Source organism: Carettochelys insculpta, chromosome 2 (assembly GCF_033958435.1).
Source record: "Carettochelys insculpta isolate YL-2023 chromosome 2, ASM3395843v1, whole genome shotgun sequence".
NCBI lineage: Eukaryota > Metazoa > Chordata > Testudines > Carettochelyidae > Carettochelys > Carettochelys insculpta.
In genome coordinates, this window is record NC_134138.1 from 99,165,615 (window position 1) to 99,191,610 (window position 25,996).

General features: G+C 45.9%; 1 protein-coding gene across 4 annotated transcripts in view; it reads right to left on the reverse strand.

Moving 5' to 3' along the window:
• SPIRE1 (spire type actin nucleation factor 1) overlaps nucleotides 1–25,996 on the reverse strand; it is a 226,253-nt gene that overhangs the window by 81,297 nt on the left and 118,960 nt on the right. For all 4 annotated transcript variants that reach the window (XR_012644467.1, XR_012644466.1, XM_074987484.1 and 1 more), the window contains exon 4: nucleotides 5,874–5,999. Coding sequence is in view for 2 of the 4 variants with exons in the window: in XM_074987484.1 (XP_074843585.1) it covers nucleotides 5,874–5,999 (126 nt within the window). In the remaining 2 variants the exon portion in view is untranslated. The remainder of the gene's footprint in view (nucleotides 1–5,873; nucleotides 6,000–25,996) is intronic.

Below are 25,996 nucleotides of genomic sequence, written 5' to 3' on the forward strand. Positions count from 1 at the left end.
GTGTGCCTGTGCTGGGGAGGGATCCTATCTGGGAGGCATTCCAGTTAGCATGAACAGCTCTAAGCTTTTGGGTGAGAAACTTTTTTACTTTCAAATCTTTTTAAGCTTGGTAAACTTGAGAAATTAGAATGCCTTTTTATTTTTCACTTCTGCAACCAACTCTGACTTTTGTGCCTTTATCACTTATGGGCTGTGTCTACACTAGCCCCAAACTTCGAAATGGCCATGGAAATGGCCATTTCAAAGTTTACTAATGAAGCGCTGAAATACATATTCAGCGCCTCATTAGCATGTGGGCGGCCGCAGCACTTCAAAATTGACGTGGCTCGCCGCCACACGGCTCGTCCCGACAGGGCTCCTTTTTGAAAGGACCCCGCCTACTTCGAAGTCCCCTTATTCCTGTGAGCAGATGGGAATAAGGGGACTTCGAAGTAGGTGGGGTCCTTTCGAAAAGGAGCCCTGTTGCGAAGAGCCACGCGGCAGCGAGCTGCGTCAATTTCAAAGTGCCGTGGCCGCCCGCATGCTAATGAGGTGCTGAATATGTATTTCAGCGCTTCATTAGTAAACTTCGACATGGCCATTTGCATGGCCATTTCGAAGTTTGGGGCTAGTGTAGACACGGCCATGTTCACTTAAAATATATCTTTCTCTAGTAAATAAACTTTTTATTGATTTACTTAAACCAGTGTGCTTTGTCTGAAGTGTTCTGAGAATCTCTCCTTAGGTTAACAAAAACTGAGGCACAATTACTTCCTTTGATTAAATAATGGACTGTTGATGAGTTTGGTTTGTTCAACAGTGGGCTGAATAGCGTAAAATGCATATTTCTAGGGTACAAGATTGTGGGTAAGAATTAGCAGCATCACCCTATACATAGTTCAGGAGTGGCTGGAAGAGCATTCATGTGTCTTTGCCAGGAGTGACTCTGTATGCTAATATCTGCATGTCAGCAGAGCCTGGAGAGGCTGTGTTTTACTAGTAAAGCAATGTAAGAGGCACCCCAGTCTGGGGAGTTAAGGAGACACAGCAGTTCAGTGGTTCTCGCTGTACCGAAGGGAATGTCACAGCTAGAGAAATGGTGAACATGGTATTTATACAACTCTGGCTACGTCTACACCAGTCAAAAACTTAGAAATGGCCATGCAAATGACCATTTCGAAGTTTACTAATGAAGCGCTGAAATACATATTCAGCGCCTCATTAGAATGCGGGTGGCCACGGCACTTCGAAATTGACGCGGCTCGTCCAGATGGGGCTCCTTTTCAAAAGGACCCTGGAAACTTTGAAATCCCCTTATTCCTAACAGCAGATAGGAATAAGGGGACTTTGAAGTAGCCAGGGTCCTTTTGAAAAGGAGCCCCGTCTGGATGAGCCACGTCAATTTTGAAGTGCCGTGGCCACCCGCATTCTAATGAGGCGCTGAATATGTATTTCAGCGCTTCATTAGTAAACTTTGAAATGGTAATTTGCGTGGCCATTTCGAAGTTTTTGGCTAGTGTACACATGGCCTCTGTGTAGCAATGCAATGAGTTTCAGAAAAAAGCACACAATATTCTCTCAAATGAGGCAAAACTCAGAAAAAACACATTGCCCTCATGCCCACAAAACAATTTAAGTAAACAATAATGGAGCAGGTAAAATGTTTTTCTTTTACATGTAAGTTCTACCAATATCGAGTAGATAGCCATTTTAACTAGGATGAAATTAAGTTTTTAGTCAAATGACACGCCAAAGGCAAGGTCTCCTCCATTCCTTGCCAATCAGAGCGAATGGAAGAATGAACTTACAGCAATTCATTTTATTGAACATGAATAAGGTTTTTTCCTTAACAAAGAGGTTAAAATACACTGAATCTTGCTCCCAGAGCATATGTTCTATATGCACTGTATTTTAACAGCTTTTCTGATCAAAAGGGCAATTTGGCTGAGGACTTTCAGCAGTGGTAAGCAACCTGTAGCCCATGGACCCCACGCTTAAAAGAACAGACACAATTACCATAATTAATTTTGGAAAGGATACTAAACTTCATACTTTAAGGTGTGTGTGGAGGTCGGGGGGCAGATTATCCTACATCTGCTTACATCCTCCTCTGAAGCATCTGGTGCTGTTAGAGATAAGGCACTGGGCCTACCTGGATCACAGGTCTGATTTACTGAACCATTCCTTTCTTCCTATGTTTGCATACTAGATTTCAATTCTACCACGTACATCTTTTATTGGAGCACTAAAAAAGAATGTTTAACTTTATGCTTTACCTCTAACTGTTCACACAAGGGAGATCTGTGTAACTTTTGGGAAAGATGTCTTCTTTGTGTTATTACTTCTAATCATACTGATTATGTTTATACATATTAATGTCTCACTTTATCTTAGCTAAGCATGTAATTAATTTTGATTCTCTAGCATAATTATGGCTATTGTGTGTTTTAATGTGTTTTCTGCTTGTATTAGAGGAGAGAAGATTTCCTATGTATGCATGAACAACTTGTGAGAAATAAGAGTCCACTGTGTAGGAAAGGGGAAAACAATAATATTTTCTTCTTCTTTCCCAGCAGCCATAAGAGACGTAAGAGACAGAGAACAAAAGCACCCGGCTAGGGAGCTTGGAAGGCTCAGCCCATCTGAAGACCAAAAGCACTAGCTGGTGGTATCACTAGTAAATCATGGGTCATTTTTCCTCCTCTGAGCTCCTGAAAAGGAGGGGCATTAGCAGTCAGGAGGGCAAGCAAGGCCAAACAACTGATAAGCAGTTTAAAATTACTAATATCCACACAAAAAACTATAATGCAGTAAGATATAACTTTTACAGAGTTCAATTTATTTTAGGGTACATTGGACAAATAGGTTTATACTTAAAAGCTGGTCTGAAACACAATTAACTATGGAGCAGCTGCTGCGATTACTTACTGTTTCTTCTGGGTCTCCCTTTTTGCTCCCTCACAGCAGTTAACTCTTCTTGACTTCTTTTACTCTCTCCATTTTTCTCTGTCATGTCCCCTCTTATGAATACCCCTTCTACATGTACAGTTCGATATGTTTTACTCTCTCCACAAATGTGCTTGGGTTGAACATATCCGTGAGCCACAGAGAAAGAATATGTGAAGACAGAACATAAAAATGGCCACATTGGGCCAGACCAAAGGTCCAGATAGTAGCGTATCCTGTCTTCCAAAAGAGGCCTGATGCCTCACAGCGAGTGAACAGAACAGGTAATCACAAAAGTGATCCCTCTCCTGTCATCCATTTCCAATCTCTGACAAACAGCGGCTAGGGACACCATTCCTACCTGTCCTGGCTAATATCCATTGATGAACCTAACCTCCATGAATTCACCTAGTTCTTCTTTGAACCCTGTTAAAGTCTTGATCTTTCCAACTTCCTCTGGCAAAGGAGTTCCCCAGGCCTACCATGTGCTGTGTGAAAAACAACAACAACTTCCTTTGTCAGTTTTAAGCCTGCTACCCATAAGTCATTTGGTGACCCTAAGTTCTTTTATGGGAACAAGTAAATAACTTTTCCTTATTCACTTTTTCCACACCAGTCATGATTTTATAGACTTCTATCATATCCCCCTTAGTCTCCTTTTTCTAAGATGAACAGTCCCAGTCTTTTTAAACTTTCTTCATATAGTGCCTGATCCACACCCCTAATAATTTTGTTGCCCTTTTCTGAATCTTTTCCAATGCCAATATATCTTTCTTGAGACATCTGTATGCAGTACTCAAGATGTGGGTCTACCATGGATTTACAGGCAATAAGGTATGCTCTGTCTTATTCTCTATCCCTTTTTTAATGATTCCTAGCATTTTGTTTGCTGCAGTACATTGAGTGGATGTTTTCAAAGAACTATCCATAGTGACTCCAAGATCTCTCTGTTGACTGGTTATAGCTAAATTAGTCTCCATCATTTTATATGTATAGTTGGGATTATTTTTTCCAATTACTTATATTTATCAACATTAAAATTCATTGTTTGCTGTCTAATCACTAGTTACCTCTCTCCATTCTGATAACTTACCATTTATTCCTACCCTTTGATTCCTATCTTTTAACCGGTTTTCAGTCTATGAGAGGACTCTTTCCTCTTATCCCATGACAACTTATTTCAGTTAAGAGCCTTTGAGAAACCTTATCAAAGGCTTTCTGGAAATCTAAGCACATTATATCCACTGGATCCCACTTTTCCACATGCCTCTGACTGCCTCAAAGAACTCTAGTAGATTAGTAAGGCATGGTTTCTCTTCACAGAAACTAAATGCTCAATGTGGTCAGCTTTGTACCTAATCTAGGTGGGCAAAAGGCAGTAAATGGGTAACAGTCTTCAATAACAACGAATGGTCCTGTGGCGCCTTATAGAATAACAGAAATGTATGAGCATAAGCTTTCGTGGGCAAAGACCCACTTCGTCAGATGCAGGTCAATAAGTCTTCAATAAGTACACTAATGAACAGCTGTTATCTTGATAATATTGTTATATTGAGCTTGAGCAAAGGGAAACATTTCAACTGAACCATCTTGAAATAAGAAGAAATTGTGCGTCAGGATTTTGGTATTTAGGGATTTGCTAAAGATTTGCTGAAGTATGATTTATTACGCTTTCAGGCTAATTTATTTAAGAGTTTGGGACCAGGGTAAAAATAAAAATGGCCCACCTCTGTACCAAGAAAGATAAACAAAGTGTAGAGGGAACAGTCACAAAAACAAATGGAGCAATCAAGGTTGTGTGACTCTTTTTAGCCTGTGTTGTGTTCATCAACACAATACAAAGTGTGGACTTACATATAAACTGTCCACTAGTGGCTCTCTAAACTCTCTATAGTGTCATTTATTCAGTTAATTAATTTATTCAGTTAATTTCTGAGTGCCCTTCCAGACCAACTCCGGAAAAGTAGTCACTAGGAGCAATCTGGAAGCACCAATATGCTTATCAGAGAAACATACAAACAGAACGTGGAGCCTGGTGTCATTGGCAGAGAATGTAACACAAAAATCACAAGGTAATTGTGGTGTGGTCAGCCTCATTCTTGGGCCCCAGATGCTCTGTTTAGTCCACTGGCCCCACCGTATGCACCACATTACCCTTGTTGGGGCAGGGGGCAGTCTGGGGTGGAACCCGGTCCCCACCCACTCGCTCTGGGTTCCGGACCAGGGACCCTGGACAGCTGCTACCCGGGAGGGCTGACTTACTTCACCCTGGCCCCTGCAGCTTCTCTCCCTGGGCCACTTCCCCCAGATGCTTCTCCCTGGTATCCCCTTCCTCGAGTGGTAGTTGTGGCAGCTGGTCTCCCCCTTAGTTTGGCTCCTTCAGCTGACCAGTTCCTCCAAGTCTCTAGTGAGGCTCCAGGACCACCCTGGGTTGGGGCAGTATAGCCCTCCTGGGTTGCTGAGGATCCTCTCCTCTTTTGTAGCCCCAGCTGTTTCTCTCAGTCTCCTTCCTTCTCCTCACTCATCTCCCAAACTCTCCTTCACCACCTTCCCCTTGCCCTGAGTGGAGAAAAGCTTATAAAGATAGCCCCTGAGTAGGACCAGCTGGCCCTGATTGATTTAGGGCAGCCTACTCCTCAGCTCTTCCTACTTTGGTTGCCAGCTCTGTCTCAGCTCTCTTTTTACTCCTGCCTCCCCTCTCCTGGTCCCACCCTGCCACAGTAATATTTGTTTTCCTCATTACATTATGGGTCAAGGTCTATCGTGAAAGTATGCTAACCACTATCATATACTCATGATTAAAGGTTACAGGACAAAACAGAAAGCTGAACTGTAGGAACACTTTATAAATAATTTTCTATAGCATCTGACTGGAAATAGAAAGCTTTCAGAATACTCACTCACCTAGTAACCAGATTAGCCATACAGAATTCCCTCTGATTGCTTACCTCTTTCGCACTTTTAATTTTGGCAAGGAATGTGTACAATTCCATTGTTTCAGCAAACAGTGCCCGACATACTGCCTGATAGTGGTTTGGCGCCTCTGATCGGGTTGGTAGATGGGCAGCACATAACTAGGGAGGAAAATAAAAATTGTCATCCATGCACCTATACACTGTTGCTTTTACTAACACAACTAGAAACCAACGGGACTTACAGTGTACCATGCAAATGTTCCCTGTACATATGTATGTCAATTTTTTAACCCATGATAGTTGCTATTGTACATTGTTTCCAAGATTATGTAATACAAAATAGAGATGAAACAATATTTAGAGGACAAGAGATCCTGTATATGAGACATTTAACTTTGGGCTGCAGTTAGGCTGTGTCTATATGGCCAACATATTTTGAAATAACAGCAGTTATTTTGAAATAATTTTGGCATTGTCTAAATGGCACATGCTATTTTTAAATAAATTCCAAATAACAGGTTCATTATTTCAACTGCAGTAAACCTCAATCCCTAAGGAACAATGCCTATGTCGGAATAGGCTATCATGGGCTCCAACAGCTCAATGGGCCAGAAATGCTATTGTGAAATAGTAAAGTGCTATTTTAAAACACAGTCTGCATTTGGTTGTGTTATTTCAATATAGGGCTGTCCTGTAGACATAGTCTTAATGTACATTTTCTTACTTTTTTGCTGCCTTTTCATTTTTGTAGGAAAAGTTCAGTGAATGAAGGAGAGACTGGGAAACTGAGACGCAATCTGTCTGGAGACAATGCATCTTTTACATTATCATTCTCCCCTTCACTTTTACAAAAACCAAACACTTTGGATATTTAACCGAAAATGGGATTATTGATCCTCAGAAATTTCTCTCTTCTAAGGTCATAGTCCTTTGTGCATCACTGTCTTCGTAGCAACACACTGGCTGCACAAAGAGGCTAACATTTCAAGTCAGCAACAAGAAAAAATTATCCAAGAAAAAAATTGTGTGCTCGTGCAAATGATGTCCTTAGTAATAAAGAACGAAGAAAGAAAAACACAGTCAATGTATTTTGCTTTAGCGTAACTGTTTCTAAATACAATGTTTTTCAGTGTTTTCTACTGGATGTCAGGAGCTTTTTAAAGTGAAAGCATTTTAACTCAATTGTCAAAGAAAAAGTTCCCTAACAAAACAACTGACAGGGCAAAATTCTGCAAAGATTTTTGTGATAGTTTAACATAGGTCTGGAAACAGAAAATGAAATTCCCACTAAGCCTATTTCTGAGGGTTTACATGGTTTAAAAATGAGTAACAGAAGGCTGCAAAACAAAGGTATAATGGCATCCCCTTGTAGTCTGCGTGGAGCATAGGTCATCTACAAGTCTCCTCCACTTCACTCTGTCTAGGAACAAAACTTCTAGCTGGCTCCAGGAGTACTCGAGTTGTTGTCCTTCAATCTTCTCCATGCTGTCCAAGGTCTTCCTCTTTTGCGTTTTCCTTGTGGATTCATATGAGAGCTTGACAGACTATGCTGGATGATGGTTTTCTGAGAGTGTGGCCTAGCCATGCCCACTTTCTTCTCTTGATTTCGGTGTCAATTGGTTCTTGTCCTGCTCTGTTCAATATTCAGACCATACATTAAGCAGGGAAGACAGCACAGATTGCAGTGGAGATGAAACAGTACAAGCTTGCAGTTTTGGACTTGTGTGAGACAAGAAGGACATGATCTGGGGGGGCTACGCGTGGCAACAGGTGAAGTCCTCATCTACTCAGGACATGAAGAAGAGGGCGCACCACACACAGAAGGCTTGATGTTATCAAGAGAGGCATCTAGAGCTTTAATGGAGTGGACAGCAGTATCATCACACATCATCACAGCCAGATTCTACACCAAAGTGTGGAAGGCACTGATTGTGCAATATTACGCACCAACCAATGGAACAGCTGAGGAGTAGAAAACAGACTTCTACAAGAAACTACAAAGAGTGGTGAACCAGAAAGCAAAGAAGGATATCTTGATTTTGATGGGCGACTTCAATGTGAAAACTGGAAGCATAAATACAGGCAGAGAATAGACCATGGAAATAGAAGGCCTTGGCAACATGAATGAAAATGGAGAGTACTTCAGTGACTTTTTTCCTTCAATGCAGTGGTGATAGGTGGTAGTATTTGTTCACACAAAAGGATCCATTAGGTCACCTGGGTTTCACCAAACCGCCAGTCAGAAAACCAGAATGATCTCACCTGTATCAGCAGTATGCATGGGCATGCTTTAAGCTAGACCTGCACCACAGCAAATGTCCACTAATGTCCCAAGAAGCACATTCAAATTGATAAAAATAAATAAAACAGTAAACTATCAACTGACAGACCTGTTGGCTCTGAAACACTCTGGAAGACCCATTGAATTACTGAGTGATAAATTGTGCTTCTACACATACATACATGATAACCACCACGATTACAAGCAACTGAACAAGCCACTTTTGGCCAGAAATATGGAAGACAGGAAGTTGCAACACAACTGTTTATATGTTTTAAGAGCAGCATGATTGGATTGGAAGCCAGGAGGCGAGTAAGGTTCTATCCCCACTTTTGCCATCTGACCTTAGATCTATCATTTCTTCTATAGACTACAATTATTAATTTTAGCCTCTCCAAAATGTTTAACCTTTTGATACATAATGAAGAGGCCACAGACACACACACAATGATAGATCTAGAGCAGGGGTTGGCAAACTCCTGACATGCATGCCAAGAGTGGCACAGGAGGCGGGAGATCAGACCTTGCCCCCCACAAGTAAAAGGACTCTGGTCTCACTATGACGAGGGAAACGTTTAACCCCTCCTCTTACAATGTGCAGTGGGACATGGTGCTAGTGCAGCATCTGTGCAGGCAGGGCCCTCTGTGCCCTGGCTCCATTCATGTCCCCACCCAGGCAGGTCAGGTAGGCTTTGGGCCCAGTGGCTGCCTGAACCTTTCCCTGCTGCAATGGGCAACTACAGGGAGTTGGTGGCGCTTGGGGCGGGGAGAGGGGCAGAGCAGATGAGCTGCTCCTGGCCTGGCTCAGAGGGCAGGAGGAGCAGGACATGGTGCACAGACATGGCGACCAACATGAGAGGTATGCATAGTCCAGGGAGCATCCGCCCTATTGCCTGGATTCTGCCCTCCCCCATTGCACTGGGATAAGGGGCTCCAGGTGTGCGCTGTGTGCAGCATGCAGGGGAAGATGGAGCCTGGAGCCCAGCCCAGTCCTCCCAGGGAGCGAAAGGAGCCAGTCTCCCAGTCAGGGAAGGAGGAGCCCAGCCCCCTCCCTCCCCTGCAAGGGAAGGTGGAGAGCACCCCTTCCCCCAGAGGGGAAATGGAGAGTGGGGAGGGGACCAGCAGGCCCCTCAGAGGGGAGGGAAAAGGGCAGGGCAGTGTGCCCCAAGCACAAGGGGAGGGGGCTCATCAGGCCACCAAAGAGATGATCACATGCTGGCTGCACCCAGCCACCAGCAGGAGATGTGATGGGGCAGCATCCCCAGGAGAGGAAAGGACACCACTGTCCCTGCCCCAGCATGTGCTGGTCCTACCCAGCAGCAATCTGCAAGGTGACTAGTCTCCCTCACCACAACATTGCTCTGGCTTTATGGGAGTGGGCATCTTGCATCCGTCCAGAGACTTCGGTAGTATAAAAACATCTCACCACATTTGTTATTCCCCAGTGTAATAACAGAGTCATTGCCAAGAATTCAAAACTCATACTTGTCCTAACAATTAATTTGTATTTGATGTCTCCAAACTCCATTTCGATCTGGTAAAGAGTAGGGTTCCCCAGTGTCCCAATGGTAAAGCTCTGCATCTTAATTTATTTATTAAATGCAGCTGTTGTTAGCAGGACTGTTAGTGACTTTTAAAAAAATATCACTGGCTGTCGGACCGTACAGAGAGGTCAAAAGGTCAAATTTTGTCACTCTGCCTCGGAAAGGTTGCTGACCCCGACATAAAGCTAGATTGGTGTGAATGTTCAAATAGAGATTAAGATGCTATTTTTGTTCAGATCACACCAAGTTCTGTATTGACAATACTTTCATACTTTATTTGGAAGTATGTTAGAGACAACTGGCACAAAAATATTCAAGCACTTATAAAAAATGCTGAACTAGGAAGTTTATACATGGGATGCATTTTATCTTGATTCTGTTAGTGAATGCAATACAAAGCAAATACAAATTGAATTAAATACTTGTTATTTAAACTGTGAGACAAGTGATCACACTGTAAGAACTGTTTGGTGCGGGCACATTTTAGAAGGGAAAAATAGAAAACTACACATTAGGGGCCTACAGTTCCCAGGAGCATCAAGCTTTCTGAAAATCGAGCTCTGAATTATATTTTATCAAACCATTAAATAAATAATAAAGTAAGCATAAAATAAAATGGTTTAGAATAAATGTTAATAGTCATACTGAAACCACACCTTTATTCAGTCCTACTACACATATGTATTATCAGGATTTCTAAACAACCGGTGATTTTCACATAATTTTGAAAATGAAATGACATAAATCAAATACCAAATATCTGAAATTCAGGGTTAAGGATAGGGTGATCATATCTCCCTGTCCCAAATACGGGCACTCCCTGGGAGCTCGGGGAAGCAGCAGCCCCTGGCCCTTCCCAAGAGCCCAGGGAAAGCGGCAGCTAGCAGCGCTCCCTGAGCCTCCCTCCCCCAGAATCCTCGTGAAGTGGCAGGGACGTGACAGCCATGCACATTCCTCCCACTTCTCTGAGGCTCACGGAAGTGACTCTTACCAGCAGAAAAGGCAGAAAAGGACAGAGGGAGGGGCTGGCCCAAATATGGGACAATTAGTCCAGTTTAAAAAATAAGTCAGGACGCCTTTTTAGCACCCCAAATACGGTATCATCCTGCCTAATACGGGGTGGATGGTCACCCTAGTTAAGGATGACAGCTACCGATGTTTTCAAACCTTTAAATCTGTTTTGTTTTGGAAAAAAGGCGATTGAGGGGCGATATGATAGAGGTATATAAAATCATGAATGGTGTGGAGAAAGTGAATATAGAAAAATTATTTACCTTTTCCCATAATACAAGAACTAGGGGACACCAAATGAAATTGATGGGTAGTAGGTTCAAAACTAATAAAAGGAAATTTTTCTTCACACAGCGCACAGTCAACCTGTGGAACTCCTTGCCCGAGGAGGCTGTGAAGGCCAGGACTCTATTAGGGTTTAAAAAAGAGCTTGATAAATTTTTGCAGGTCAGGTCCATAAATGGCTATTAGCCAGGGATAAAGTATGGTGCCCTAGCCTTCATAACAAGGGCAGGAGATGGATGGCAGGAGATAAATCACTTGTCTTCTGTTCTCCTTCTCTGGGGCACCTGGCATTGGCCACCATCGGCAGATGGGATGCTGGGCTTGATGGACCTTTGGTCTGACCCAGTATGGCCATTCTTATGTTCTTATGTTCTTATGTTTTAAAAGTTGTTTTTCTGTAACATACCTAACATGCATCTATTAAGCATGAATACAGTCAATGTATTTTAAAATTGAAAAGAATGAGGCAGGCATGAAAAAGCCCTTAAACTTTATCCTGCCGTAGCTGTCTGCAACTATTTCCTCAGATCTTAAACCTTTACTTCAAATCTTTTAATCCATTCAGAACTCTCCAACTGAAGCAGTGATTTTTATACAGCTGGGTAGGGTGCTTTAGTGAATCTGGTGCCTATCTTTCCCACACGTCATGCTGCTGTTCAAGCCTATCTTGATGTTCTAATAGCGTCCTGGGTTTAAAACAAGGGCTCTTTGTTCTGTTTTCCAGAACTCTACCAAAAACACGCATTTTAAAAAATCACTGTGGTTTCGTAAATGGGCAAAATGGTGGAAGAATGGAAGTATTACCAGTTATTAAAAAGTGCCTAATAACTGAATGAACAAACATTTTTATTTTTAGCTATGCCTTTATCGTGAAGAGTTTCTTGTGAGTCTAGCTAAAGCGGATTGACCCAGAACATTCAATTTTTGCTTACATCACTGAGAAGATTAGAGTGTTTCATAGGTCACAGAAAGCAGACATTATGTAAATATCAGACCCTTGCCAGCTTCCCCTCTTGGATTCATTCTCAAGAAGCAGCATGCATCATTGTTAAAAGAAATCACAAAACAAGACTCCATTTGAATGTATTACGCCAAGGGCTAGAATTATTTAAATATATTCATAATTTATTGATCTCTTGGAAGGTCATTGGCTAGTGCACAAGTTTTTTCGCCAATTAATATTTGAAATTTGAATGACAACAGTATAGCCTGTCTGGGATCAGAGTTCAAATGACAGAAAATTGTTTCTACTTTTAGTCTTCTTCTGCTATGTGACTGTTTGAATGAACTCTCTTTTCTGTAGCGAATAAAAGGCCCCCTTCTCATGGAACCAAAAGATAAGCTATTGATGCTCAAAGTATTCTGCAAAATGTCCTGTACAGTCTGCATGCACTGGGCTTGTAATGCACTTATTAGTGTCTTAGGCTGTGTCTACACTACAAAAATAACTTTGAATTTGCTTACTTCGAAGTACAACTGCAAAGTAAGCAGCTTTGAAATTGAGGCTGTGTCTACACTAGCTAAATGAAATACATATTCAGCACCTCATTAGCATGTGGGCAGCTGCGGCGCTTCGAAATTGACGCGGCTCACCGCCGCGTGGCTCGTCCAGATGGGGCTCCTTTTCGAAAGGACCCTGCCTACTTTGAAGTCCCCTTATTCCTATCTGCTCATAGGAATAAGGGGACTTTGAAGTAGCCGGGGTCCTTTTGAAAAGGAGCCCCGGCTGGGCGAGCCGTGGCAATTTCGAAGTGCCGTGGCCGCCCACATGCTAATGAGGCGCTGAATATATATTTCAGCACTTCATTAGTAAACTTCGAAACGGCTATTGGCATGGCCATTTTGAAGTTTTTGGTTAGTGTAGACAAGGCCTGAGTGTCTACACACACCTTACTTCGAAGTTAATGTTGAAGGAAGGGAAAATGTGTATAGACTCTCTGCTGGCTTCTCAGAAGTAGTGCCTAACTTCAAAGTAAACGTCAAAGTTAAGCACTACATCAAAGTAGCCATCAGAGAGTCTACACACATTTCCCTTACTTCAAAGTTAACTTCGAAGTAGGGAGCCCAACTTCAAAGTCCGTACTCCATTCCTGGGAATGGAGTAGTGCCCTACTTCGAAGTTTAACTTTGAAGTAGGGTGTGTGCAGATGTTATACTTCGAAGTTGTACTTCCAAGCAAGCAGCTTCAAAGTTATTTTTGTAGTACAGACACAGCCTTAGAGTTCCAACACAATACATAAATGGTAACTTCTGGTAACACTAAACAGCAGGAAGAAATAATACTTTTTCTGAGTAACTCAATTAGACGCTAGGACTACATTTCAGTCAGCATTGTGACATGAGTGCATGTTCTAAAGGTACAACTCAGGCCAGGTCTACACTAGACTGAAAAGTTGATCTAAGATACTCAATTCCAGCTATGACCATTGCATAGCTGGAACTGAAGTATCTTAGATTGACTTTTCCGGCCGTCTATGCAGTAGGTGGTCAACCTCACTTACTCTTCACAATGAGGTGTACCAGGGCCAATAGTTGAGCTCTGATGGTTTGATTTAGCACTTTCCCATTAGGTGTGCTAAATCGAACCTTCGAAGATCAACCCTGAATGAGTTGATCTTCTGGTAAGTGTAGACCTATCCCCAGTCTGTGCTGTGTTATCTGTTTCAGAGCTATTTTATGGAAGCAGTATGATCTTTGTCTCTCTATGGCCGTGTCTACACGTGCCCCAAACTTCGAAATGGCCATGCAAATGGCCATTTCAAAGTTTACTAATGAAGCGCTGAAATGCATATTCAGCGCTTCATTAGCATGCGGGCGGCAGCGGCGCTTCGAAATTGACGCGCCTTGCCGCCGCGTCCAGACGGGGCTCCTTTTCGAAAGGACGCCACCTTCTTCTAAGTCCCCTTATTCCCATGAGCTCATGGCTCATGGCATGGCCATTTCGAAGTCTGGGGCACGTGTAGACGTAGCCTATAGGTGATTCAGATATCATGATGGGACTTAGAAAATTCTGTTGTGACAATGAGATTTAAGGACACTTTCAGCTGCCTGACAAGAAAAAAGAATCTCATTGTGACAATAACTGTCTATTTGCAAAACTGAACATGTCCTATAATTTGAGTTTGGTATCCTGTCTGTTTCAGAGAATTAAATGTGCCAAGGAGTGGCCAGTTTCTGAGGAATAATACTGATCAGCACAGGCTTTTCTGTCTCTTAGGACCTGACTGGGACTCTTGCACAGTGTAAACCTCGATTTCCTAGATTCCCACCCACCTGGTACCTGACCTATATCACCCATTTCTTACAATTCCCAATCCCTTGAATTAATCATTAAGTGGCAAGTGTCACAAGGTTGGGGCAAGAGCACTGAAAGGCTCTTCTGTTGAGGTTGTGTGGATGTTAGGGGGGTGGACTCAATACTAAAATGCCAGAGAGTAGGGCCAGTAGAGTGTTTATGAGGCAAGGCTTTTGGCAGCGACATGGAAAAGGAGGAAGAAAGAAGACTATACACTCAGTTTAGAACCCTAAATTTAGCTATTAACCTTCATGATGAACAGCCAAAATCCATAGAAAGTTGCTTTCAGAAGCTATGGAATGCTGCATAATTAAATCTGTGTTTGCAAAGTCTCAGAGGGAAAAAGCACCATTATCAGTCCCTTGCACCATCCATTTCTCTCCCGTAATCTCAAATTTAAACTACTGAACTAGCAGCCCTGGGGAAAACTCTGTTGTAGATTTTGTAAGATTGACACCTTCCAGAACTCAAGGATGGAGTTTGGCTCACCTCTGATAAGTTTGCATTAGCACTATAAAGCTGTGTCTACACGTGCACGCTACTTCGAAGTAGCGGCACTAACTTCGAAATAGCGCCCATCACGGCTACACGAGTCGGGCGCTATTTCGAAGTTAACTTCGACGTTAGGCGGCGAGACGTCGAAGTCGCTAACCTCATGAGGGGATCGGAATAGCGCCCTACTTCGACGTTCAACGTCAAAGTAGGGACCGTGTAGACGATCCGCGTCCCGCAACGTCGAAATTGTGGGGTCCTCCATGGCAGCCATCAGCTGGGGGGTTGAGAGACGCTGTCTCTCCAGCCCCTGCAGGGCTCTATGGTCACCGTGGGCAGCAGCCCTTAGCCCAGGGCTTATGGCTGCTGCTGCTGCAGCGGGGGATTCATGCTGCATGCACAGGGTCTGCAACTCGTCGGCTCTGTGTATCTTGTGCTGTTTAGTGCAAGTGTGTCTGGGAGGGGCCCTTTAAGGGAGCGGCTGGCTGTTGAGTCCGCCCTGTGACCCTGTCTGCAGCTGTGCCTGGCACCCTTATTTCGATGTGTGCTACTGTGGCGTGTAGATGTTCCCTCGCAGCGCCTATTTAGATGTGGTGCTGCGCAACGTCGATGTTGAACATCGACATTGCCAGCCCTGGAGGACGTGTAGACGTTATTCATCGAAATAGCCTATTTCGATGTCGCCACATCGAAATAGGCTACTTCGATGTAGGCTTCACGTGTAGACGTAGCCTAAAGGTGGGAATACAAATGCAGTTGACCTGACCTGAGACACTATACACCAGATTTTTTATAAATAAGAGACTCAAAGCTATCAATCCAGGATCTTTCAGTTTGAAATTAACATAGAAACGTTTTTTTTTAATCTAATCCTAAGCATCACCTAGAACATAGTTTCCCAAACTGGGGGACATGCCCTCTTGGGGGGGGCATGAAGAAATTCCAGAGGGGGCACGAGGCAATCCAGCCTCCCATCATAATTTCCCCCACCTGAAGAAAGAGCCGGCCTTTGCTTCCAGCTCTCAGCCCAGCCATTTTACATGGGTGACCCAGCACAGCTGCTATAAAAAGCAGGCAGCTGGCGCAGACCCACATGGAGCTAGCTGCCTCCTGCTAAGGTAAGAGATTGTGGATTTGGAAGGAGGGAGAGGAGGAGGGGTTAGATGGGGGGCTGGGGATGCCCGGCTCAGGTGTTGGGGATGGGGTAAGAGCCGGGGAGGCAGGTGGTGCCTGGCTTTGTGGGAGGGAAGGGTATTGGGCAGCTGGCTACCCTGTGGGGCTTGGGCAGCTGGGGCATTGCGGGGCTCAGGCAGCTCAAGCTGGTTGCTGGCCCCCACAAAGTGGGGCTTGGGCAGGTGGCTGGTCCCAGCAGCATGGGATTTGGGTGGCTCAGGCCGGTTGGTGGGCAGCTGGCCCTGGCAGCATGGGGCTTCAGTGGGTGGCTTGGGTGGCTCAGGCGGCTGGCCTGCAGCTGGGTGGAAGGCTGGTGGGTGGGCGTCTGGCCCCAGCAGCACGGGGCTCAGCTGGCTGACAGGCGGGCGGCTGGCCCCAGCAGCAATGGGCTCGGGCGGCTTGGGCTGGCGGGAGGGCAGCTAGACCTGGCAGCATGGAGCTTGGGTGGGCAGCTCGAATAGCTGGAGTGGGCAGCTGGCCCCAGCTGCGTGGGGCTAAGGTGGCTGGTGGCTCTGGCAGCGCAGGTCTGAGGCAGGTGGGCGGCTGGCGTGGGCAGCTCTGGCCACTGGTACAGGACTCAGGCAGGTGAGCGGCTGGGGCTGCACCATGCATCCACAGAGGGCCAAGAAAAACTATTTGTGATTATTTTTAACTTTTAATAACATTTTATATCAAGATTTTGTGTTTATTTTAAGTTATGACTTGAATTTTTTGGTAAAAAAGGGGTTGGATGGTTGTAAAGAAGAGGTGGGGGGGGCAGGAGGGGTTCTCAAAAATCAAAAGAGAGGCATGATGCCAAAAAGTTTGGGAACCACTGACCTAGAAAAACAAGGGTCTGCATACAGCTTGTGTTTAAAAGAAAAAATATTTCTATTTTATTGTATTTTCCTCCAACAAAATAAGGGAAGAAAAATAACATCAAAAAAAGACAACAAAAATGCGAAGAAATGGATTGGGAGGGAAAAGGAAGAAAGAAAGGGGGAATGTGGAGGAAGGAGACATCTCAGTTGCCTTCAACTTCGAATTAGTCAAAGATTTTTAAAAAGTCAGACCAGATCTTTTCAAATTTCTCTGGAAGTTCCTCTTATCCAGAATGTTATCTGCCCTTTACCAGCTAGGTTAGCCAAATAGCCATGCAAAGTTCCTATCTCTGGAGGTAGTCTGCTCTTCAGTCTTCTAAGCCATATGAGTTATTAGGCTGCAAGCATTGCTCTATAAAGAGCCACTGTTTCTGTGAGCCAGAGAGTTTATAAAATGATGGGGTATGTCCCAAAACACAATTCTGAAGTAATTTTAAAGGAAGTAATCCCTATCATATTACTCCTTCTGCCTGCTCCCAAAACGTGAGCACCTCACATCTCCTAGGCTGTGTCTACACTAGCCCCCGTCTTCGAAGGGGGCATAGTAATCAGCCTGAGAAGGGAATAATAATGAAATGCTGCGATGAATATGCAGCACCTCATTAGGCTAATCCTCCTGATGGCAATTTAGAAGTTGCAAACTTTGAAGAGCTGGCATGCCATGTAATGGCGGGCACTTAGAAGTACCCACACGACTTCGAAGTGTCCTTACTCAAAAGAATTTAACATTACCAAATGAAAGCTGGTCTACGTTTTTCTACTGTGAGAAGCTTAAATAATCCCTTCAGACAGACACTATTAACAAAAGCATTTTACCATCATCGGTTTTTTTACATCACTATAAATTCTTTGAAGTGATTGTACAGAATTGTTGGCTAGAATCTGTTCATTTAAACTCTGATTCATCCCCACTAATTGCTTAACAGTTTTTAGCTGTCAAATATAGGCTGTGCATGCTATATTAAACATACTATTTTTTTTGCTACAATTGCCCTGATGCCGTATCATCGCAACAATAAAATTCTTGCTCTTTAGAGAGTGTTTTTCTGAAGTGCCAGCTAAATGAAATTAAAACTAAGCTCATATGGTCAACATTGACATTCTGAGGCCAAAGCGGATAGGCATTCCATTTGGATTTCATGGAGGACAAATTCCAAACACCCTCACTCTTGTTAAAACAAGTACATTCCTCTATGATACTTAATGAAGACCTGGTTCTGCAAACTCTTGCTTCTTTGAGTAGTTCTTAAATGGGATCATTCAAGAGAAAGGGTGGAATACTACAAATACAGGTTGAACCTCTCTAATCTGGCACTCTCTGATCTGGTAACATCCATGACTCAGCAGGATTTTAGTTAACCACATGTCCACTTATCATGGGCATAGCCAAGTTTCCCGCAGTCCCATAAAGTTTGCTTACTGACACCAGTCCTTTTTCTGTGTTCTGTGCTGTTATTTAGCTCTAATTTTTCCCTAAATATCTTCTGAGAGCCCAGTAAGCAGTGGAAGTGTTGACCAGCTAGACAACATTGACTTCCCATGGCTTGGCATGTTCTCTCCCATCAACTCTCTTCACTACCCTGTGGAGTGTTGGGTTGATGGGAGTGTGAGAACGGTGGATTTAACACATTTCTACGAGATCCGCTAAATCAACTCCAGAGAGATTGGTCTCCAGAGAGTCAATCCGTCTATAAATGTAGACAAGCCCTTAGGGCAGTATTTCTCCTCAGGAAAACACAGGGCTATTGTAATGGATCACTACATGGAGCACAGGCTGAGGGACACTTCTTGAGCTCTTGTCTCTTGGATTCACAACACCTAGGCCCAACTGACACACAGTAGGATATATAAGCAATTTAAGATACTTTAAATCCAACAAAGCATATTTTTTCACAGGGCAGGTGATTCAGAACAGTATGAACAAAATAAGCACTGAGTAAAAATAGAGAAGCAGTTGGATTTAGTCCCTTTCCCTCCCACTGCCCCAAAAGAACAATTTACAAAAAAGTCTCCTAAAAATAATTATGAGTTTTCTTCAGTGAGAGTCAGAAGGTCTGAAATCAGTATCTACTTAGCAGAATGGGTGGGAGGGGAGTGAAGCAAGTTTTTATGCTAGCACTTTAATGTACTGAGTATAATTAATGTAACCATTTTATTAAACTGATATATAACTATAACAAACAAAGAAATGACAATAACAATGCTTTTCTTACTGGTGATAGTTTACAGCTCTGTATCATACTTTACAGAAAGAGAAGTTACTCACGGGTAGTAACGATGGTTCTTCGAGATGTGTCCCCATGGGTGCTCCACAATAGGTGTCGGGCTCACCCGACGCCGCAGATCAGAAATCTTCCAGCAGTTTCTCCTGGATTGCGCATGCGCCGGCGCATGCCGCCCCACTGCGTGCCCCCGGCCGCATGCGCGATCCAGTCCCCACCAGTTCCTTCACCAACCGCCTCGGATGCTCCTGAAAAACACTAGACGGAGATCCGAAGCGGGGAGGATGGGCGGGTGGTGGAGCACTCACGGGGACACATCTTGAAGAACCATCGTTACTACAGGTGAGTAACTTCTCTTTCTTCTTCGAGTGGTCCCCGTGGGTGCTCCACAATAGGTGACTACCCAGCAGTAACCCAAGTAAGGATGTGGGTAATCGGTTGATGTGCAGCTTGCCCCTGAGAGGACTGCTGTCGACAGACGGGTATCCTCTTCGAATACCCGAGGCAGGGCATAATGCTCGGTGAGGTGTCGTAGGATGACCAGGTCGCCGCTCTACAGATGTCTTTTAACGCGATGCCCTTGAAGAAGGCTGTTGACGCCGCCACTGCCCTGGTGGAGTGAGCCCAGCAAAGGAGCATTTTGAAGCTCGTAACACATTTTTATACAGGACACAATGTGCTTAGAGATTCTCTGTGAAGAGAGACCTTCTCCTTTTGACCTGGGAGAGGGAGAGAGTAGGAGCCTGTCCGTTTTCCAGAAGGATTTAGTTCTGTCTATGTAGAAGGCCAACGCCCTCCTCACATCCAGGAGATGCAGGCGTGCCTCCTTGCCGGAGCTGTGAGGCTTCGGGTAAACGAGGGTAAAACTATTGGCTCGTTAAGATTGGACTCTGAAGAGACTTTTGGAACAAAGGCTGGGTGCAGCCTTAAGGTTACCGCCTCCTTTGAGAATATTGTGCAGTGCAGCGTTGCTATCACTGCTGCGAGATCATTCACCCTGTGGGCTGACGTAGTTGCAAGGAGGAAGGTTGTTTTTTTTGTTTTTTTATCGTAAGGAGACGTATGGGAACTGTGGCTAATGGTTCAAAAGGTGGACCCGATAGCGTGCTGAGCACCAAGTCCAAATTCCATGATGGTGGAAGCAGTTTCCGAGGGGGGTACAGGTTTACCAGCCCCTTCAAGAATCTGGTAACGATAGGATGGGCGAATACCGTGGGCCCTTCCTCTGTATGCCGAAAAGCTGATATAGCGGCGAGGTGGACCTTTAGCGAGGATAGAGAAAACCCGCCTCTCTTGAGGTCCAATAAGTATTCTAGTATTACAGGTATAGGAACGTCAAGGGGAGCTAACTGCTTGGCGGAACACCAGGCTGTGAATCGAGTCCATTTCTGCTTGTAAGTCCTCCTGGTGGAGGTCCTTCGGCTACATTCCAGGACTTGTTGTACTCCCTCCGTACACGTGCTCTTTAAAGAGCTGAGCCATGGATTAGCCATGCTTGTAGGTGCAGACCCTGAGGGTGTGGGTGCACTAAGGACCCCTGAGCCTGCGTGAGTAAGTCCAGTGCCACCGGTAGAGGGAGCGATGGGCGGTCCGACATGCACAAAAGCAAGGGAAGCCATTGCTACCGATCCCAAGTGGGACTATGAGTATCATGCGAGCTCTCTCCCCTCTGGCTTTGTGCAAGACCTTGTGGCAAACAGATCGATCTGGGGAAACCCCCATGTACGAAAAATGTGCCATAGCAGATCAGAGCGGATCTGCCATTTGTGCGTGATTGTGAAGCACCTGCTCAGCTGATCTGCTTTCACGGTGTGAGCGCCCGGCAAGTACGAGGCTTTCAACGTTATGTTGTTGGCGATGCACCAATTCTACAATTGGACTGCTTCCGCACATAGGGCACGGGATCGTGCTCCTCCTTGTCGATTGATGTAAAACATAGTGGAGGTATTGTTGGTATTGAATCCCGACTACTTTGCCATGTAGGTAATCTCGAAAATGTTTGCAGGCGTTGAACACTGCTCTAAGCTCCAGCATGGTTATGTGCAGTGTCTGTTCCGCAGGGGGCCATAGCCCTTGTGTTACCTTGTCGCCGATGTGCGCTCCCCATCCTATGTGGGAGGCGTCGGTAATAAGAAAAAATAGAAATTTGTGGTTGGTGAAAAGGCACGCCCACTAGCAGATTCTTCGGGTTTTCCCACCATACCAGGGATCTGCGCACCTCTGTTGTGGGCGACACCACCCTGTGGACAGTGTGGGATGCCGGTTTGTAAACGCTTGCCAGCCAATGTTGCAGGCTTCACATGTGCAACCTGGCATTCTGTACCACAAACGTCACTGCCACCATGTGGCCCAGCAGCTGTAAGCACGTTAAGACTGGCACCGTGGGGCTGTATGTGATGACTTGCACCACCGAACTGATGGCGCAGAAGCGGGCGTCGGGTAGGTACACCCCTGCTGTGATAAGAGTTTATGCGTGCCCCTATGAACTCTATATGTTGTGTGGGTTCAGACTTCGACTTTGCGAGGTTGATGACTAGGCCCAGCGAAGAAAAACGTGTCCGCTGTGACGCGTATCGTGCGTGAGACCTCTGCCTTCGAGGCCCCTTTTAGCAGGCAGTCGCCCAGATATGGGAAAAATAAACACCCCCTGTCTGTGCAGGTAGGCTGACACCACTGCCAGGGTTTTGGTAAAGACTCTGGGGGCCGAGGAGAGGCCGAGCGGAAGAACCCTGTGCTGGAAGCGCTCCTGGCCCACCGTGAACCGGAGGAAGCGTCTGTGTGCCGGGTGGATTGTTATATGAAAGTAAGCATCTTGTAAGTCGAGTGCTGCAACCCAGTCTCCATCGTCCAGTGCCGTGTATATCAAGGCAACTGTGATCATCCGAAAATGTTGCTTGTGCAAGTAACAGTTGAGGTCCCAAAGATCTAAGATGGGCCTCCAGTCTCCTGTTTTCTCCTCTGGTAGGAAGTAGCGTGAATAAAAACCTTCCCCTGGAATTATTCCGGCACTCTTTCACCTCCCCTATGAACATAAGGTGATTCACGTTCTGCTTGAGCCTCGCCTCGTGGCAGTGCCCCTGAGGTGAGGCCTGGTGGGAGGCTTCGTCGGTGGAAGTGACTGGAAGTGGATCGCGTAACCCGTGGCTATGATCTCCAGCACCCATTTGTCTGTGGTGATCTTTTGCCATTGGAAGTGGAACGGTCTGAGGCGATGATGGAACATGAGATGAGAGTGGCATTGAGTGAGGGTATTGATAGTGCAGCCCCCGACACACCCGTCAAACTTGTTGCCTTTGGGCCTGACCCGAGGGCGTACGGCTTTGTTGAGAATGTCGCCTAGGAGTTCTGTACTGTTGCTGCTGTTGATAGAGCCCTTGGCTGTAGCCCTGTTGATATTGAGCACGCTGTGGTTGTAAGCGTAGCGTCTTTGCTGAGGATAAAATTTTTCCCTCCTGTAGGGGGAGTATAAATGCCCAAGGTTCTAAGTGTAGCACTCGAGTCCTTACCGGAGTGAGGGACCGAGTCGGTTGAGTCTGCAAACAGCTTTTATGTATCAAAGGGAAGGTCCACGATCTTTGCCTGTAGGTCCCTTGGGATACCCGACATCTGGGGCCAGGATTCTCTACGCATGACCACTGCTGTAGCCGTTGAATGTGCCGCCGTGTCCGCCACGTCCAGGGCAATCTGGACTCCCGTCCGCGATGCTGCGTAGCCCTCTTGAATAATCGCCTTTAACACCGGCTTTTTGTCTTCCGGAAGTGAATCCATGAGGGGAGTAAGCCTGGAGTAATTATCAAAATTATGGTTTGCTAGGTGTGCCCATAATTTGCCATTCTCAATAGCAGGGTAGAAGAGGAGTATACCTTCCTGCCAAACAGCTCTAGCTTCTTAGCATCTTTGTCTGATCCCCCCAATTTGTACTGAGAAGCCTTTGACCTCTGCTGGGACGACTCGACCACCAAAGAATTTGATTGTGGGTGACTGAAGAGGAACTCCATGCCCTTTGCCGGGACGAAGTACTTGTTATCCGCTCTCTTGTTCGTAGGCAGAACAGAGGCCGGAGTCCGCCATATAGTAATGGCTGACTCCAGAATGGCTTTGTCCAGCGGAATAGCAATTTTGGACGAAGCCGGGGGTCTCAAATTTTCCAGGAGTTTGTGATGTTTCTCCTGCACCTCTGCCATTTGAATGTCTTGCGTGAAAGCCACCCTTTTAAACAGCTCCTGAAACTGTTTAAGGTCATCCGGGGCAGAGACATCCCTGGCGGCCATGGCCTCATCTGGGGAGGATGAGGAGGAACCACTAGGGTAAACCTCCCTCGAACCCTCGGGCTCCTGCGGTCGATGACACACTTGCTCGCTGGAGGATTGTGAAGGAAAGTCTCGGGGTTCTAAAATTAACTCCCCTTGAGACAACTGTGTTTCCGTCCCTCATCAGGAGTGCCCACGGGGGTACTGAGCGGCCAGGGGGGACCTGCCCCTGGGTGTAGGCCTGTGGTGTCTGTGTCCAGCATGATAAGGATGACCATGGCAGCATGGGCAAGGGTCCGGGGATGGAGACCTAGACCACTCACGGGGTGTGTACCCCCGATGTCTGGGAGAGCGAGACCTTCGCGACGACACAGATAGAGGTGAAACTGGCTTGTGATAGTACTCCAGGGGATCCAATCCCAGAAATGGTGAAGGTGGCCCAAGCCATGGTGACACTGGTTGGAGGAACGGAGAAGGAGGTTCCGGATGGGCCGGTGGAGACACAGGCCTTCGGTGCGGCGTGTGTACTACAGGGGAAGGGCTTGGTGCTAACAGCAGCGCAGCCCTGTCTGGAGATGGACTGTGGTGCCGGGCTTTTGATTTTGCCGTGCCCCTCCCCTGCGGGGCCGGCACCACCCCCTTCCGTGCCGGGGATCTCGGCCCCGCTGTCAGTGCCGCGCTCGGCACCGTCAGCTGCGGTGCCACGCGGGTATCCTCCTCCGGTGCCTGCAGGCTCCATGCCTGGTGCCCCTGCACCGTTGGTGCCGTGGGGGCTGGTGCCGCCTGTGGCGGTGCTGCCGGGTCTGGCGCTTGCCTCGCTGGCGCTCTAGGCGCCGCACGTGCCGGCTGTTGTATAACCGGAGGCTCAGCCTCTGCCATGTGCACTGCCGCTTGCCTGAGTATGCGGCTGGGGGCTGTATGCTCCGCTCGTCCTGCTCGCTGCAAACACCGGCAAGGATCGAGCCAGGGAGAGTTTCCTCCGTTTCTGCACCGAGGGGGTCAGAGAAAGCTGCCCTCCTCTTATGCAACCCAGAGGGCCCTTCTGGGTGAGGCTTCTCTGGCAAGTCCAGCTGGAGTGCCTTATCAACAAGAGCATTTTATGCCTCATCGCTCTGTCCTTCCAGGTCCTGGCTGCGAGCTTAGCACAGTGAGAACACTTCTGGGTAGCCTGTGATTCCCCCAGGCATCAGATGCATTCGCTATGCCCCAAGGAGGCCAGCATAGCTTCACGGCATGACTCACGCTTTTTAAAACCTGAAGAGGCCATTGTGGTGAGTCCTTTACTGTTAATAGGGTACTTAGCACTTAATTCGTGCCTTTCCACCCCAAATAGTGATCACCGGCCCGCGGGGCAGCGGGCGGCCTAAATGGCCTTCATGTCCGCTCTTCTCCACTCCTCTCTTTTTCTTTTTTTTTTTTTGCTGATATTCTCTTTGTCTTTGCTTTCGCTCTCTCTCTTTTTTTTTAATAACCAAAAACAACAAATGACACGTAGAAAAAACCCACTATTTAATCTGACTCTAGCCTTAGCCTGAGTAGATTCCGTCTGCAGCTGATGGCGGTTGAAAAGGAACTGGTGGGGACCGGATCGCGCACGCGGCCGGGGGCGCGCAGGGGGGCGGCGCGTGCCGGCACATGCGCGATCCAGGAGAAACTGCTGGAAGATTTCCGATCTGCGGCGCCGGGTGAGCCCGACACCTATTGTGGAGCACCCACGGGGACCACTCGAAGAAGAATTAAAATTATTATGGTTGCTGTTAGTGTGTTCTTATGTAAGACATTGAAATTCCCTTTGGTAGATGTAAGAACAATTTGCTTTCATGTTTTGTCCTGAAGCATGATTTTTCACTCCCAGCCAAAAGACAGATTTCTAATTGCATAACTAAACATGAACCATTACCAATCTTCTTAACTTCGCTCCCAGTGTATGGCCACAGAAATTTCTAACAATCCAAACTGAGCTTACTTTGCTTTTCATTAGACCTCGATACATATGGGCTGTGTCTACACTAGCCCCCTCCTTTCAAAAGGGGTATGGTAATGAGGGATTTTGGCAGATGCTAATGAGGCACTGCCATTAATATGCAGTTCCTTATTAGCATAATGGCATCTGTGTGTGATTTGAAAGTGCAGCTTTTGAAATGCACACCACCCATGTAGATGGGGGCCTTTCGAAAGGCTCCTCTCTACCTGGGCTGCGTGCATTTCAAAAGCAGCACTTTCGAATCATGCGTGGCTGCCATTAGGCTAATTAGGTGCTGTAGAAATCCCTCATTACCATGCCCCTTCTGAAAGGAGGGGGCTAGCGTAGATGCAGCCATAGAGAATTGTCATGCTGTTCTCCTTATTTACAAACTCTTTTCAAAGGAAGTTCAAATCTTCCAGTTTGATTGGACTAATCAGGTCAAAGGAAAACCCCTCATCTTTTAAAAAGCAAACTTTTAAACAATTCTTTTAAAATATCTAACTATTGAACTTATATTGCACCCATTAACACTACACAAAAAGTTTCAGCCTAAGTAGGGTAGCCAGGTTTCTCTCAGAACTGGGCACTATCTTAGAGGGGCTACTGAAGCCAAACTGGGAGATCTTTGGCTGCTAAAAGTCCAGCTGTGTGGTGGAGCTTTGGCAGGATCCCTGCCTGCTCTGGCCCGTGTTATTCTTGGAAGCAGCTGGCATATCCCTGTGGGTGCTGGGAGGTGGGAGTACGGGGATCTCCAAGCGCTGCCCATGCCCTGGGCTG